Raw genomic sequence first — 15,265 nt, 5'->3', positions numbered from 1 at the left:
TGGAGTAAAGATATTAGGCCCTTAGAAACTAGACTAGCATTTGACAGTAGGCAGAGGACAGGAGAATTTCATGAACAGTAAAAGCAGTAGAGGAAAATGTATTTTATATAGGTATCCAGAATACATCCTTACTATTTTCAAATTCACTAAACAGAGAGTACAGTTAATTTGTAGTGTTTCAAAAGAACAAATTCAAAAACTAATTAATGAAAATAATAAGAATGTTTCACGTTAAGCAGATAAACTCCTCAAAAAGTACTTCAGAAACTTTTTTTTTGGGTTGTATGAACTTTTGTTCATTTCAAGAAAATTAATGAAAAGAGACCCAGCAGGGCTGCTTTGGGGCAACATTTTTGAAACAAATTACTTGGAGTTGGATGAATATTAAATATTCTTAAATACATGGACATGGTAAAAATTATATTATCTTTGAGGAAATAAATAGAGTATTTAAGACATTCTATAATTACAATATGTTAGTAGCTTTTAAGTATGAATTAATAGAGGATTTCCAAGAGAAAGGGAAGATTCCCTTTTCTTGGAAGGAAAGGAAAGGGGAAGGATATGATTTTAGTGAAAATGAGGAAGTGAAAAACAAGCAGTTTGTTTTATTTTTTAAATAAAGCTTGCTCGTGAAAGCCTGGAGAGAGAAAACAGAGAGAAAGAGAAAGAGATACTAAGAGAGTCAGAAAGAGAGAGAAGAAGAGGAAGAGAGAGAATGAGATAGATTTGCGTGTACGGACTTGAGAGGGTGTTTTGTTGTCATTTTTAAGGTATAAGGGAGACTTGGGCATATTTAGAATGGCTGAGGGGAAGGAACACAGTAAAGAGAGACAATGCGAGAATGAGAATAAATTCAAGAGTGGTCTTGGAGGACACAGAAAAAAGCTGGGATCTAGCTCACAGGGATTAGTCTCAGGAAGGACTTGTTTTTGAGACTAGAGGGAAGGATGTGAGGATGAGTGGGGCATTATGTAGAAATATTGGTTGATGGTGCTGGGCTAAAAGTTAAAAGATATCATGCCTTTGTTATTTTATTGCCTGCCATCAAGGGACATTAGCATCCCGCTAGGAGCATTCTTTCATTTCTCATCACAAACCTATCCTTGGTTTGCGACCCAGCATTTTCTAAGTGTTTCATGGTGTACCTCATGGTAACTTCTGTTAGCAAGTCAAGATATATTTTATAAGAGGGAAAAATGTGAAATACCCACTTGCTCATATATGTGTTCTACCCATTGAAATTAAGCTGGATGATTTAGACATTTTTTATCATTTCTTCAGGAAATCCGACTTATTGATTATGAGAAAATGGTGGATCATAGAGGAATACGGGTGGTGGCATTCGGACAGTGGGCAGGTGTGGCAGGTAGGTATCCAAGGCTGCTACATCGCTCACTTTCTAAATTTGCCTGAAAAGTAACTGTTTTTTCTGTGGCAAGGGGATGGGAGTGTTCATTTCCACCAATAAAAATAAATATGGGGGAGTGTGAGTAAGGATGATGAATATCAGGGGACTAAAATGAGACACTACACATATTACAGAGATAAAGAAAAGGAACAGAGAGAAGGACAACAGCTATGGATAGGCTTGGAATTTTTCTGTTTGGGAGCTGGAAAGAGAGGTCAGTTTGGTGATGAGAAATTTGATGGATGCAAGAAAGGGTGAAATGGGAGAGGTGAGATCGGAGAAGGCAATGGCACCCCACTCCAGTGCTCTTGCCTGGAGAATCCCATGGATGGAGGAGCCTGGTAGGCTGCAGTCCATGGGGTCGCTACGAGTCGGACACGACTTCACTTTCACTTTTCACTTTCATGCATTGGAGAAGGAAATGGTAATCCACTACAGTGCTCTTGCCTGGAGTATCCCAGGGACGGAGCAGCCTGGTGGGCTGCCATCTACGGAGTCGCACAGAGTCGGACATGACTGAAGTGACTTAGCAGCAGCAGGAGCAGCAGACTACTTGAAGGTCTGTGATTGTCAGAATAAGTAGACAGAAAATTTGTAAGGAACAGAACACACAGCACTATCAACCACCGTGACATCAGTGACAGTTCTTGCGCACCCAGCATTCCACCTAGCAGCTTGCAGAACAGAATAAACATTCCTTTCAGGTCATGTGGAACATCCGCCTAGATGGGCCATGTGCTGGGTCACAAAACAATCCTCAATAAATTCAAAAGTTTAAAAACCATAGAGTATGTGCTCTGACTATAATAAAATTGATTTTGGTATTATAATGCAAAGATATCTAGAAAATTTCCAATATTTGGAAGATAAACCATGTTTTTAAAAATAATCCATGAGTGCAGAAGACCTCACAGAAAAAATTAGGAAATATTTTTAGTTGAATGAAGAATTAAAACAGCACACAAAAATTTGTTGAATGCAGGTAAAATGCTGTTTAGAAGGAAATTTATAGCATTTAATCCTTTTATTAGAAAAGAAGAAAGCAAAAACTAAAAGCTGGTTATTTTTTAAAAAATCAGTAAATTTTATAAACGTCCAGTTAGATTAATTTTTAAGAAAAGAGACAGAGAAGCCACATTTTAAAAAAAGCAATATTAGGAGTACAACAGGAATTATCACTATATACGTCACAGATTTTAAAAGGATAAGGAAATATTATGGATAGGCCAATAAATACGACAACGTTGACAAAATAGGTAAATCCTTGCAAGACACAACTCACGAAGAAATAAAATTCTTGAATATCAATGTACAAAATAAATTATAGGCATTTGTCAAGAGAAGCAAATTATTATTGGTAAAGAATTATTTGTAGTAGCTTCATTCATAATAGCCCAGGCAATCAGCAGAGGAATGGATAAATAAATTGCAGTATAGCCATAGAATGGAACACTCCTCAGCAATAAAAAGAAGCAAACTTCTTATACACATAAAGTATGCATGAATCTCAAAAGCATTATTCTGAGTAAGAGTAGACAGACAAAAGAATAATAAATATTTAAAATTTCATTTGTGTGCGACTATAGAAGAAACTATGCTACACAGACAGAAATAGAATCAGTTGTTCGGAACCAAAGCTTGGGGAGGATTGACTGGGTGATGGGAGTAGCCTATATCTTAATTACGTTGGTGGGAATATGGGTGTGTACATTTGTTAACAGTTAACAAAGTTTAGACTTTAAATTGGTGTGATCTATAGTGTATAAATTATTCCTTAAAAGTAAACATCAGAAAAAAGATCAAAGAAAATTTGTCAGAGATATGGAGAGGGAAAGTTCTCTTCCGAGGAAGAAGAAGGGGAGAATGGATGCTGAGGTCCTCACTATGGGCATGCTAAGTTTTTGCTATTGAAGGACATCCAAAATGAGAAGTCCATGAGGTAGTTGACTGGGTCTTGAAATAAAATATCTGTGTTAGAGATACAGACTTGTAGTCATCAGCATGCAGAGAATACTTGAAATTTAGGAATGAATGAATTTAGCTCAGGAAAATAAAAATGTAAAGATTGAAGAGAAGAGAGCCTAGAACAAAATCCTGGGGGTGACAGTGTTAAGCAAGGGGCAGGGGACACTAATATACAAAGAATAGGCATGCAAAGAGGAGCATGAAGAAATTTAGGGTGATGGTGTGTTCAAGCCAGGCACGCTGAGGGAAGAGAGTTCCAACAAAAAGAAGCTCTACAATCTGCCTGCAGTGCAAGAGACCCCATTATGATTCCTCGGTCTGGAAGTTCCCCTGGAGAAGGGATAGTCTACATACTCCAGTATTCTTGGGCTTCCCTGGTGGCTCAGACTAAAGAATCCGCCTGCAATGCAGGAGACCTGGGTTTGATCCCTGGGTTGGGAAGATCCCCTGGAGAAGGGAAAGGCTACCCACTGCAGTATTCTGGCCTGGAGAATCCCCATGGACAGAGGAGCCTGGCTGGGTACAGTCCATGGGGTCACAAAGAGTCAGACACAACTGAGTGACTAAGTACACATTGCCAAATGCCTCTGACAAGTAAGTCAAGGTCTGCAAAGTGTCCACCGAGTTTAGCTGTGTAGGTCACTGAAATAGCTGAGGGTGGGAGGAGGGGTCATAAGGTTAATGGTGACTTTGTTTTCCACATGTTCATTTGTTTTTGGTACCCGAGAAATGGAGGTGTGTTTAAATGTTAAGAATTAACCAATAGAGAGGGTTAGAAAGAGGACATAATTCCAGAGTAAATTCCTGAGTGAGACAGGAAGGATGGGATCTGGAGCAAAGGTGGAAAGATTAACCTTAGAGAAGAAGAGGCACACTCCATTTTAGCAGGATTGGAAGTGGAGGGGACAGGAGGGGGGTGCAGCTGGGTTAATACTTTTGATGGCAGAAATTTGAGGGAATGGATAGATAACTTCCAGGGCCCCTTCCAAACCTGAGATGCTGTGGTCCGTGCTTCCTCAGAGCATGGAGCAGGTTGGAGAACTGGCGGAGAGAAGAGTTTCCAGTTCTCCTAACTAACCGTCTTTCTGTCGGTCTGATTCTGCAACAGGGATAATCAACATTCTTCATGGGATGGGTTTAAGGCTCCTTGCTTTGGGACATCACACACCTTTTATGGTGAGATGTTTATTGTGTCTCATTTTTTTTTTTTAAGCACGTCACATTTTAAACATAGAAACGTGTCATGGGTGGTCCACTAATGTGAATCACATATGCTTGTTTGCAGCACATTGGCATGGCTCATAACTACAGGAACAGTGGTCAGGCTGTGCAAGCTGTCCGCGATGCTGGCTATGAAATATCTCTGGGTTTGATGCCGAAGTCAATAGGGCCCTTAACATTTGTGTTCACAGGGACTGGTAATGTATCTAAGGTAAATTCCAATTGTCTTCTTTCCGTAAAGCAGTATGGAACTCGGGCACTAACCTGAAGGATGTGGGCATTTTGTTGATGTTTCAGAGCCTTTCTTTTCCATGACTGGGCATTCTATTCTTGGTACTTTTCTTACCTATGAACTTTTCCTGTAGTAAAGAACAGTACTGGTCCAAACTTACTCTCTTTGCTTTTAGTTGATTCCAAGCGGTCAGGGGCTTTGAATGCTTTTTGTTTTCCTTTTAGACAGATAATTCCTTGCAGTGAAAAGTTCTGTTCTTAGGGTGCTCTATTTTACCTCAGTCACTGAGATGTCCCAAAATTTAGAAGTAACCCCAAGATGAGATGCTAAGAAACTTAATTCAAGACTAGAATAAGTCTTATAGCTATAATTATGTCATAAGTAATAAGTCTTATAACCTATAACTATATATATAGTCTTATAATTAATAAGACTATGCTATGCTATGCTATGCTAAGTCACCTCAGTCGTGTCCGACTCTGTGTGACCCTAGAGATGGCAGCCCACAAGGTTCCCCCGTCCCTGGGATTCTCCAGGCAAGGACACTGGAGTGGGTTGCCATTTCCTTCTCCAATGCATGAAAGTGAAAAGGGAAAGTGAAGTCGCTCAGTCGTGTCCAACTCTAGTGACCCCATGGACCGCAGCCATGGGAGCAGCCATGGCTTCTCCATCCATGGGATTTTCCAGGCAGGAGTTCTGGAGTGGGGTGCCATTGCCTTCTCCAAACTAATAAGACTAGAACTGTTATTTTCTTCCTTCTGGGGTAGTTTTGAGAATGCATTTGTGATCCCCTAGAGAAACTTATCAGAGAAGGCAATGGCACCCCACTCGAGTACTCTTGCCTGGAAAATCCCATGGATGGAGGAGCCTGGTAGGCTGCAGTCCATGGGGTTGCTAAGAGTCAGACACAACTGAGTGACTTCATTTTCACTTTTCACTTTCATGCATTGGAGAAGGAAATGGCAACCCACTCCAGTGTTCTTGCCTGGAGAATCCCAGGGACGGGGGAGCCTGGTGGGCTGCTGTCTATGGGGTCACACAGAGTCGGACATGACTGAAGCGACTTAGCAGCAGCAGCAGCAGCAGAGAAACTTATAATTGTAAAATAGATCTTTCTTCCATGAGACTGTTTTACAAACAGGACATCGCTATAGTATACTATGAGATAGCCATGTGATTTTTTTTTTTTTGGTAGGAAATACAGTTTCCCCACTTCAAATAATTTCTGCAATGGAACAAAAGTTAAATAGAAATATTTTTATTGTACTCTCAATTCTAAACACTTTTGTGTCTGTGCTGAATAACTTTAAGTAAAAAATTAAAGCCCAACATGCATGCGTGCGTGCTCAGTCCCTTCAATTGTGTCCAGCTCTTTGTGAGCCGATGGGCCATAGCCTGCCAGCCTTCTCTGTCCATGAGATTCTCCAGGCAAGAATACTGGAGTAAGTTGCCTCCAGTTGCCTCCTTCAGGTGATCTTCCCGACTCAGGGAGCGGACCCACATGTCCTGTGTCTCCTGTACTGCAATGTTTTTTTTACCCAGTGAGCCACCTGGGAAGCCCCCCCTCCAATGAGTGGTGTTTAAATGGTTTGCAGGCCGTATGCAAGAAGCTCCTCTGTACTTTCCTGTTGTGGTCCCAGCTGCAGGGCAGGGCAGGTAGAGCTTGTAACTGTGGGGAAAGTGAGTTGGAACCTTTTGAGGAAATGAGGAAAACATATTGGCTCTTTTCCGATTGATTTTAAAATGTTCACTCATGCATTATTTACAGGGAGCCCAAGAAATCTTCAATGAATTACCTTGTGAGTATGTGGAGCCACATGAATTAAAAGAAGTTTCCCAAAATGGAGGTGAGGAGGGGGGAGGAGAGAGTGACTGTGTATGTATCTTTGACTGTTTTTAACAGTTTGTGCATTATAATATTTTATCATCATAAACCTATATCACTTGTGACCCACTTTACTAATTTCTTTCTCCTCTGCAAGACCTGAGAAAAGTGTACGGGACAGTGTTAAGTCGCCATCATCATCTTGTCAGGAAAACAGATGGTGTATATGACCCTGTAGAGTATGACAAATACCCCGAGCGCTACATTAGCCGTTTTAATACTGATGTGAGTATCAGACCTAGCTTTTGAGTCACTTGCTCATGATACACTATAGTTAGGCTGTTTTTAAGGCAAGAAATTGTGAATGTGTACCTTGATTTTTCAGTTCCCTGTATTGATTTGTTGTGAGTCCTTTGGGTATTATGAGTTGTTCTTAGGAATTGTTGGCTTTTATTGATGTTTGGAGAGGCCTTTGCCTGGTAACTTTGTGGCTTCTGTGGGTGTACCCTTTTCTTCACTGACTCCTTCTACTTGAGGTCTGCACATGCCTAATAGCTCTAAACCATTTCCTGTGGGTTACTGTTTTCTGTATTTATCGTGAGTTAGTACTTGGACAAAGCACAATGTGGATGAGTTTTGATTTCAACATTGGTCCATCATTTCTATGACCACAAGTTGCAATCATAATCTCTGCCAGCCATCTTGAAATACATTTTGATTACAGGGAACCAGCGTGAAATAGTATGGTCTCCACTGTATAAAAGCTACTTCCAATTCACATCCTTCTGCTGGGGACACAATGGTCTCATCTTGTAAAAGGGATAATATATGTGTGCTCTGTAGTCATTGGTTATGCATTCGTCCTCCTCAAAATCAGCCAACAAAAATGCATGCACCTCTTGTGGAAAGGCAGGTTTTAAATAATTTTAAATGTGTGAACAAATATAGCATTTATAGATTTTGGTATGAAATTCAGTGTTATAACATGTAGAGCATGTTATAGAAGAAGGACCTTTACCTTCACCTTGAGAATGCTTGAGATGCTTGAGAAACAGGAATTATAAAAACTAGTTTCAAATTGAAAAATTTTGAACCTAGTAAATTTCCGTCCCTTCTCTTTTCCCCAATCACAGAAGTATTGGTGATTGGATGCATCCTAAAACTTATAATGACCTAGTTATCATGTATGCATGCATGTAGCACATTTGTCCATGGAGCTTACAGATGTTATCTGATTTAATCTTCACAGCATTCCATTGAGGAATGGGGTACGTATTATCCCCATCTGGCAGGTAAGGAAAACAGAACCCAGGGAAGTTGAGGTAGAATGCTTTAGATCATACTCTACTAGAGGCTGAGCTGGAAATAGAACTCTTGGTTGCTTAAATTTCTATTTCTCTTTTATCGGCTATGCAGTATATTGTAGAACACTGATATTGATTATATTTATGTTCATATGTTTTTCTATGAGGTAGTTCTCCACCAAAATCTGGGTGGATATTTATTGCCTTTGCTTCAAAATGTAGCCACTGACTTCACAAATAACAAAGTCAGTTAGAGGTAATGTTGTTTCTCATGAATTTTACTGATAGTTCTCTTTCAACACGCTGCACCGAAAAGGGCTATTTCCTATCTTGTTGAACTTGGAATTTCCTTTCCAGATTGCACCCTATACAACTTGTTTAATTAACGGGATCTACTGGGAACAGAACACCCCTCGTCTACTCACCCGCCAAGATGCTCAGAGTCTCCTGGCTCCAGGCAAGTCCCCAGTTGCTGGTGTTGAAGGCTGCCCTGCATTGCCACACAAGTAAGGACTTCAGCAATGACAGCAGTGTTCAGCAGCAGGCCCGCTGGGAGGGTATCACACAGGGATCCAAATAGCACAGGACTTGACTGTTAGTAACTGGTTATCTGCCTTCAGTTCAGTTCAGTTCAGTCGCTCAGTCGTGTCAGACTCTTTGCGACCCCCATGAATTGCAGCACACCAGGCCTCCCTGTCCATCACCAACTCCCGGAGTTCACCCAAAACCATGTCCATCGAGTTGGTGATGCCATCCAGCCATCTCATCCTCTGTCGTCCCCCCTTCTCCTCCTGCCCCCAATCCCTCCCAGCATCAGAGTCTTTTCCAATGAGTCAACTCTTCGCATGAGGTGGCCAAAGTACTGGAGTTTCAGCTTTAGCATCAGTCCTTCCAATGAATACCCAGGACTGATCTCCTTTAGAATGGACTGGTTGGATCTCCTTGTAGTCCAAGGGACTCTCAAGAGTCTTCTCCAACACCACAGTTCAAAAGCATCAATTCTTCCGCGCTCAGCTTTATTCACAGTTCAACTCTCACATCCATACATGACTACTGGGAAAACCATAGCCTTGACTAGACGGACCTTTGTTGACAAAGTAATGTCTCTGCTTTTGAATATGCTATCTAGGTTGGTCATAACTTTCCTTCCAAGCAGCAAGCGTCTTTTAATTTCATGGCTGCAATCACCATCTGCAGTGATTTTGGAGCCCCCCAAAAATAAAGTCTGCCACTGTTTCCACTGTTTCCCCATCTATTTGCCATGAAGTGATGGGACTGGATGCCATGATCTTAGTTTTCTGAATGTTGAGCTTTAAGCCAACTTTTTCAGTCTCCTCTTTCCCTTTCATCAAGAGGCTTTTTAGTTCCTCTTCACTTTCTGCCATAAGGGTGGTGTCATCTGCATATCTTAGGTTATTGATATTTCTCCTGGCAATCTTGATTCCAGCTTGTGCTTCTTCCACGTTACTTAATATCCTGGCAATATTTGACAGTTAACCTTCTCTCTCTCTGTCTCTTTTTTTTAAAATTTAAGTATAATGATTTACAATGTTGTTAGTTTCAAGTGTACAGCAAAGTAATTCAGTTATACGTATGTATAAAGCAACATCCCCAAAGTTAGAAGAAGTGTTCTGGACTTAAGTGATCTGTATTTAGTTTTCTGTGTTAAGTGATCACTGGACTCTGTGATAACATGTTAGGGAGAACTGATATAACAAGGTTTCTTTTTCTTTCTTTCTTTCTTTTTGCCCTAGGCAGCCAGTTTATTTTTTATTGAAGCATAGTTGATTTACAATGCCATGTTAGTTTCAGGTGTAAGCACAGTAATTCAGTTATATATATATATATATATATATATATATATATATATGTATATATATATATATATATTCTATTTCAGAATCTTTTCCATTATAGGTTATAATAAGATACTAAATATAGTTCCCTGTGCTATACAGTAGGTCCTTTTTAAAAAATCTATTCTATATATAGTAGTGTGTATCTGTTAATCCCAAACTCCTAATTTATCCCTCCCTCACCTGCTGTGCCCATTGGTAACCCTAAATTTGTTTTCTGTGTCTATGAGTCTATTTCCTTCCCTCCTTCTTGAAATTCTGTTCTCTTAACTTCTATGAATCCACATGTAGCTCAAAATTAAACTCCTCAGAGAGGTCTGTACTTGCTTCCCCATTCCCATCTCTCCTCAGTTTGCTACTGTTTTTTCCCCTGGAATTCTTTTGCTTATGATTTTAAATTTTCTTGTATTTATGATTTTTCCTGCCTTACTAGAACTTAATCTCCTTAAGGATAAGGGCCCTATTTATCTTGACCACAGATATCCAGTATGTTGTTTGAAGTACAAATTTCATTCAAATAATAACTAATGTTGAATAAATTAAGTAATCCATACATATTTGTGGAGCACCTGGTCTTCCTGGCACTGTGCTAAGCTGAGTGATAAAGAAAATATATGACTGTTACCCTCACGCATGTAGCTGGCATCAGGTAAATGCCACGGTAATGCTGGGAGCAATCAACATCAGAGGAGTTTAGAAGAAAGTGGGAGGGGGTGTGGGCTTGGCAAAGTCTTTAGAGAGGAGTAAGAACAAGGATTTCAAGTCACAGGGTTGGTGTTTGATAAATATGGAAACACCAAAGCACAATTTAAGACAGTGAGTGGGATAGTCTAGCCCTAGGATAGGGTTTATATGGGCAGTTGGAAACTAGAGACTGGGCAGGAAAATTGTGGTCAACCTCTAAAGGATTTCTAATCCTGGGCTGAAACTTTTGTTCATAATTTCAGAGATTTCCATGTATTAACATGTAAAATTATACAGTACTAAGCAGGGTGGAGGTAGTGCAATTGAAAAATCTAAGTTGTTTAAAGTTAACTAAGTAGTTCAGCTTTAGGCTGTTGTCAGTGATTTCTCTAGGAAAGCTTTTTTAAAAAAATCTTTTTATTGAGTATAGTTGATCCGCCTGCAATGCAGGATACAGGAGACATGGGTTCTATCCCTGGGTCGAGAAAATCCCCTGGAGGAAGAAATGGCAGCCCACTCCAGTATTCTTGTCTGGAAAAAAAAATTGCATGGACAGAGGAGCCTGGCAGGCTACAGTCCATGGGGTTGCAGAGAGTCGGATGTGACTGAGTGACTAAGCATAGCTGATTTACAACGTTGTGTTAGCATCAGGTGTACAGCAAGTGAACCAGTTATACAATACATATGTGTGCATACGTGCTAAGTCACTTCAGTCCTGTCCAACTCTGTGACTCTGGACTATAGCCCACCAGGCTCCTCTGTCCATGGGATTCTTCAGGCAAGAATACTGGAGTGGGCTGCCATGCCCTCCTCTAGGGGATCTTCCTGACCCAGGGATTGGACCCACGTCTCCTGTGGCTTCTGCATTGCAGGCAGGTTCTCTGTTGCTGAGCCACCAGGGAAGCCCACATATATCTATATCCACTCATTTTTAGGTTCTTTTCCCTGTAGGCCATTACAGAGTAATAAGTAGAGTTCCCATGGTACAATAAGTCCTTACTAGTTATCTATTTTATATATAGCAGTGTTTATGGGGAAGGGACTTTTCCTTTTTGTTTCATCTCTTTTCGTTTCCTGTCTTCCTCTTTTTCTTTTTGCTTGTGGTGACTAAAACTCCTATCAGGAAGATTCTCTGTACCCCAGAAGACCTGTTTCCTGAACAATGAGCCATAGGAAAAAGAGCTAAGAGCCTAAGAAATATTTGCCGTCTACTTTAAAAAATTTCTAAACACTTTTCATTTTTATTCATTTTTAATTCTGTTGGAAACTCCAGAGATCCATGCTCTCATCTAAGTATTGATGTTATTTACAGACTTGTGGCAATATGTGACATTTCAGCGGACACAGGAGGATCCATTGAGTTTATGACTGAGTGTACGACCATAGAGCGTCCCTTTTGCATGTATGATGCAGATCAGCATATTATTCATGACAGGTGAGTTTGCTAAAGCGGTTAGATGGGGAGAGATACATAACAATATATCATTTACTTCCTTTGATATGCTACTCTAAAATACCCACACTGAGTGACTGAGCACAACAACAACAATGCAAGTTTCCAGAGATATGCTCAAATATATTTAAAAACTTGGTGGAAAAACCACATACAAATTTGAGCACTTAAATGCACACACATGTATGTATGTACTGCATTTCAAAATGGGTTGCTGAAGAAGGGAAAGGTTTTATTTGAAAAGGCTTGTTTATTTTCTTATATACCATGGCACAAAATTACAAATATATAATAGAGCAGACATCTGGAAAAGTTAGAACTTACACATAAATTTTGTCCATCTGAATGAAACATGTTGCTTCTCCTAGTGTGGAAGGCTCTGGGATTCTGATGTGTTCCATTGACAATTTGCCAGCACAGCTTCCAATTGAATCTACAGAATACTTTGGAGACATGCTTTACCCTTATGTTGAAGAAATGGTAAGTGGACTGGTAGCATCAGCAACATCTCTGTGGCTTTAAGTAGAACTTTGGAGTGATCTTATGAGCATTCTGGTCTTCTGTACCTAAGAAATCTGTTGTAAAATGAAATGCCAGCCCTTCCCCAAAGCACTTACTGACACTCTTATTTCACCCATTCTTCTTACTTGTTTCATGGGAAATGTTATTATGTAACTGCCATCATGCTTCATTACAATTGCATTTGCCTCTCATTATGCATACTTTATTAAGAATGTTCCTGACATTGGAGATGAGGTTTACTTTATTTCCACTTTTCTTCTGCTTTCTAGATCAGTTCATACTAGGGCGTTCTTACTGTACTGTGACTGGATGTGTGTGTGTGTGTATGTGTGCGTTCAGTCATTCAGTTGTGTCTGACTCTTTTTGACCCTATGGATTGTAGCCCACCAGAGTCTTCTGTCCATGGGATTTTCCTGGCAAGAATAATGGGGTGGGTTGCCATTTCCTGCTCCAGAAGATCTTCCTGACCCAGGGATTGAAGCCATGTCTCCTGTATCTCCTGCACTGGCAGGAGGATTCTTTACCACTGCACCATGGATTTGAAAAATCAGAAATGGAATATTTTGTTGGAGTTTAATCAGTAATGCTTAGTTAAATGACAGCCTATGTTCTAGTCATGTATTATTCACTGTGATCAGTGATTGTTGAAATACTGGGTTTATCTATTTTTTTAAAAATAATTTACCTTTATTATTTATTTATTGGGCTCTGCCGGGTCTTAGTTGTGGCATGCAGGATCTTTAGCTGCAGGCATGTGGGATCTAGTTCTCTGAGCAGGGATCGAATCCTGGCCCCTGCTTTGGGAGCAGAGTCTTAGTCATGGGACTACCAGGAAGTCCCAGTATTGTGTTATCTAAATTCCACTTTCTCTGTCAGAAAAAGGCTTTCTTGTTTCATTATTTATCCTAAACATTCACACCCATCATGCTTTATTTCTGTTGCTGATGGTTGTCTGCCTCTGGCAAGGTTCCAAAGGTCTGAAGAGTGGCTCTTGTGCTTTTCATCCATAGTTTCACCCAGGAGCTCTCAAACTAAGATGGGGCAATAGGTAATGTGGCCTGAATACGTGCAGCTTCCAGTCTATCTTCTTTCACTTACTATTCTATTTTGACCCTTTATTTTTCCTCCTGGAATATGTCAGCAGGGAGATATAACAGGCTTTAGAAAATGCAGGTAGCAGGCATTATTATGGTTGGAAACAATATTGTACAGCACTTACTATGTTCTAGACAGTGTTCAGATTGTTTATTTGGCTGCATCGGGTCTTGGGTGCATCAAGGGAATCCTTTGTTGCAGTGCACCAGCCCTCTGGTTGCGGCACTCAGCTCTGGAGCGCCCAGGCTCAGCACTTGCAGCATACGAGCTGTCTAGCTGCAGCTCAAGGGCCTAGTTGCTGTGTGGCATGTGAGATCGTAGTTCCCCAACTAAGGATCGAACCCACATCCCCTGTATTGCAAGGTGGACTCTTAACCACTGGGCCACCAGGGATGTCCCCAAATTACTTTATATATTTTAATTTTTAAATACTCATGATCACCCTCTCAGGTAGGTACCATTATCAACCTATTTTACTGATTAGAAAACTGAGGCACACGAAGAAGTGAAGGCTGAGAAGGGCTGCTGACGCATCTGGTGCTGGACTTGTGATGTGTCTGGAATTGACTCTGAGGAGTTAAAGTAGCTTGAGAAAGGATAGTACAAATGTCAAATTTTACTGGAGACGTCAACTTGTTTTATGGCCTTGAGTCAAGCACTCACTTGCTTTCTGCACCTCGGATATTTTACCTATAAAATGATATTTAATCGTTAAAAATATTTTAAAAATGTATTTGCCGTTATTATTTTTACTTTTTGGCTCTTTGTCGCTGCGGGCCGGCTTTCTCTGGCTGTAGTGAGCGGGGCTACTCTCTAGTTGGGTGCTCAGGTTTGTCACTACAGTGGCTCCTCTCGTTGCAGAGCACAGGATCCAGGGCATGTGGGCTTCTCTCGGTGTGGCGCTTGCGCTTAGCTGCTCTGTGGCATGTGGGATCTTCCCTAACCAGGGATTAAACCCCCGTCTTCCTCATTGGCAGGCGGATTCTTAACCACTGGACCACTAGGGAAGTCCTGATAATACATAATCTTAATGGTCCCTCCAGTTCTAACATTCTGTAACGTAAATGTCTAAGTGGCTGAAAGGCACATATATATTTTAAAAGTAATTTACCCAGATGTTTACTATTTGCAGGGATGCTCATTCATTTCCCTCTGGGATCATTTCCCTGAAGAATCAATAACTTTTGTTAGCCCTTTACATGAGTTTTTTGTTTCAGATTTTCTTTTTTGCAGTTCTAAAATTTCTTTTTTTTTTTCTCCTGAGAATTTCTTTTGATTTATCTTGAGTGTAGTTTTCCTTATCACATAGAGCAGAGTTGTAAAAGCCACTCCACGGTCTACCTGTTATTTCCAAAATTCTGGGTAAACTTCAGCTTGAAATATAGTGATTGTCTTTTCCCCTGAGAATGAGTCGGGTCATAGTTTTCTGATTTTCTTAAGCTGAATAATTTTGAAGTACATTGTGGATACAGTGAAGACTCATGCTGTGGAAATTCCAGATTGTTACATTTCTCTGTAAAGTGTTGATTTTGTTTGGTTTATTTGGCTTTTTTTTTTTTAAGCAGACAATTAATGAGGCTAGACTTAAACTGAAAACTCTGTCTCACCTGAGACAGGTATCTCAAGTAAAAGTTCAGCTTTTTCATCCTTTCTGGGCTGCTTGTCGTCTGACCTGCACATGCTCAGTCCTTCCAGAC

General features: G+C 40.4%; 1 protein-coding gene across 5 annotated transcripts in view; it reads left to right on the top strand.

Moving 5' to 3' along the window:
- AASS (aminoadipate-semialdehyde synthase) overlaps positions 1–15,265 on the top strand; it is a 79,158-nt gene that overhangs the window by 13,778 nt on the left and 50,115 nt on the right. For 3 of the 5 annotated variants that reach the window (XM_055590792.1, XM_055590791.1, XM_055590794.1), the window contains exons 4-11: positions 1,285–1,369; positions 4,485–4,552; positions 4,662–4,808; positions 6,598–6,676; positions 6,812–6,939; positions 8,316–8,464; positions 11,811–11,933; positions 12,320–12,431. In XM_055590792.1, coding sequence (XP_055446767.1) covers positions 1,285–1,369; positions 4,485–4,552; positions 4,662–4,808; positions 6,598–6,676; positions 6,812–6,939; positions 8,316–8,464; positions 11,811–11,933; positions 12,320–12,431 — 891 coding nt within the window. The remainder of the gene's footprint in view (positions 1–1,284; positions 1,370–4,484; positions 4,553–4,661; positions 4,809–6,597; positions 6,677–6,811; positions 6,940–8,315; positions 8,465–11,810; positions 11,934–12,319; positions 12,432–15,265) is intronic. The other 2 variants (XM_055590795.1, XM_055590796.1) reach the window with 2 other exon arrangements.

Source organism: Bubalus kerabau, chromosome 8 (assembly GCF_029407905.1).
Source record: "Bubalus kerabau isolate K-KA32 ecotype Philippines breed swamp buffalo chromosome 8, PCC_UOA_SB_1v2, whole genome shotgun sequence".
Taxonomy (NCBI): domain Eukaryota; kingdom Metazoa; phylum Chordata; class Mammalia; order Artiodactyla; family Bovidae; genus Bubalus; species Bubalus kerabau.
The sequence above is the reverse complement of the archived record's forward strand: the minus strand, read 5'-3'. Positions and strand labels throughout refer to the sequence as shown.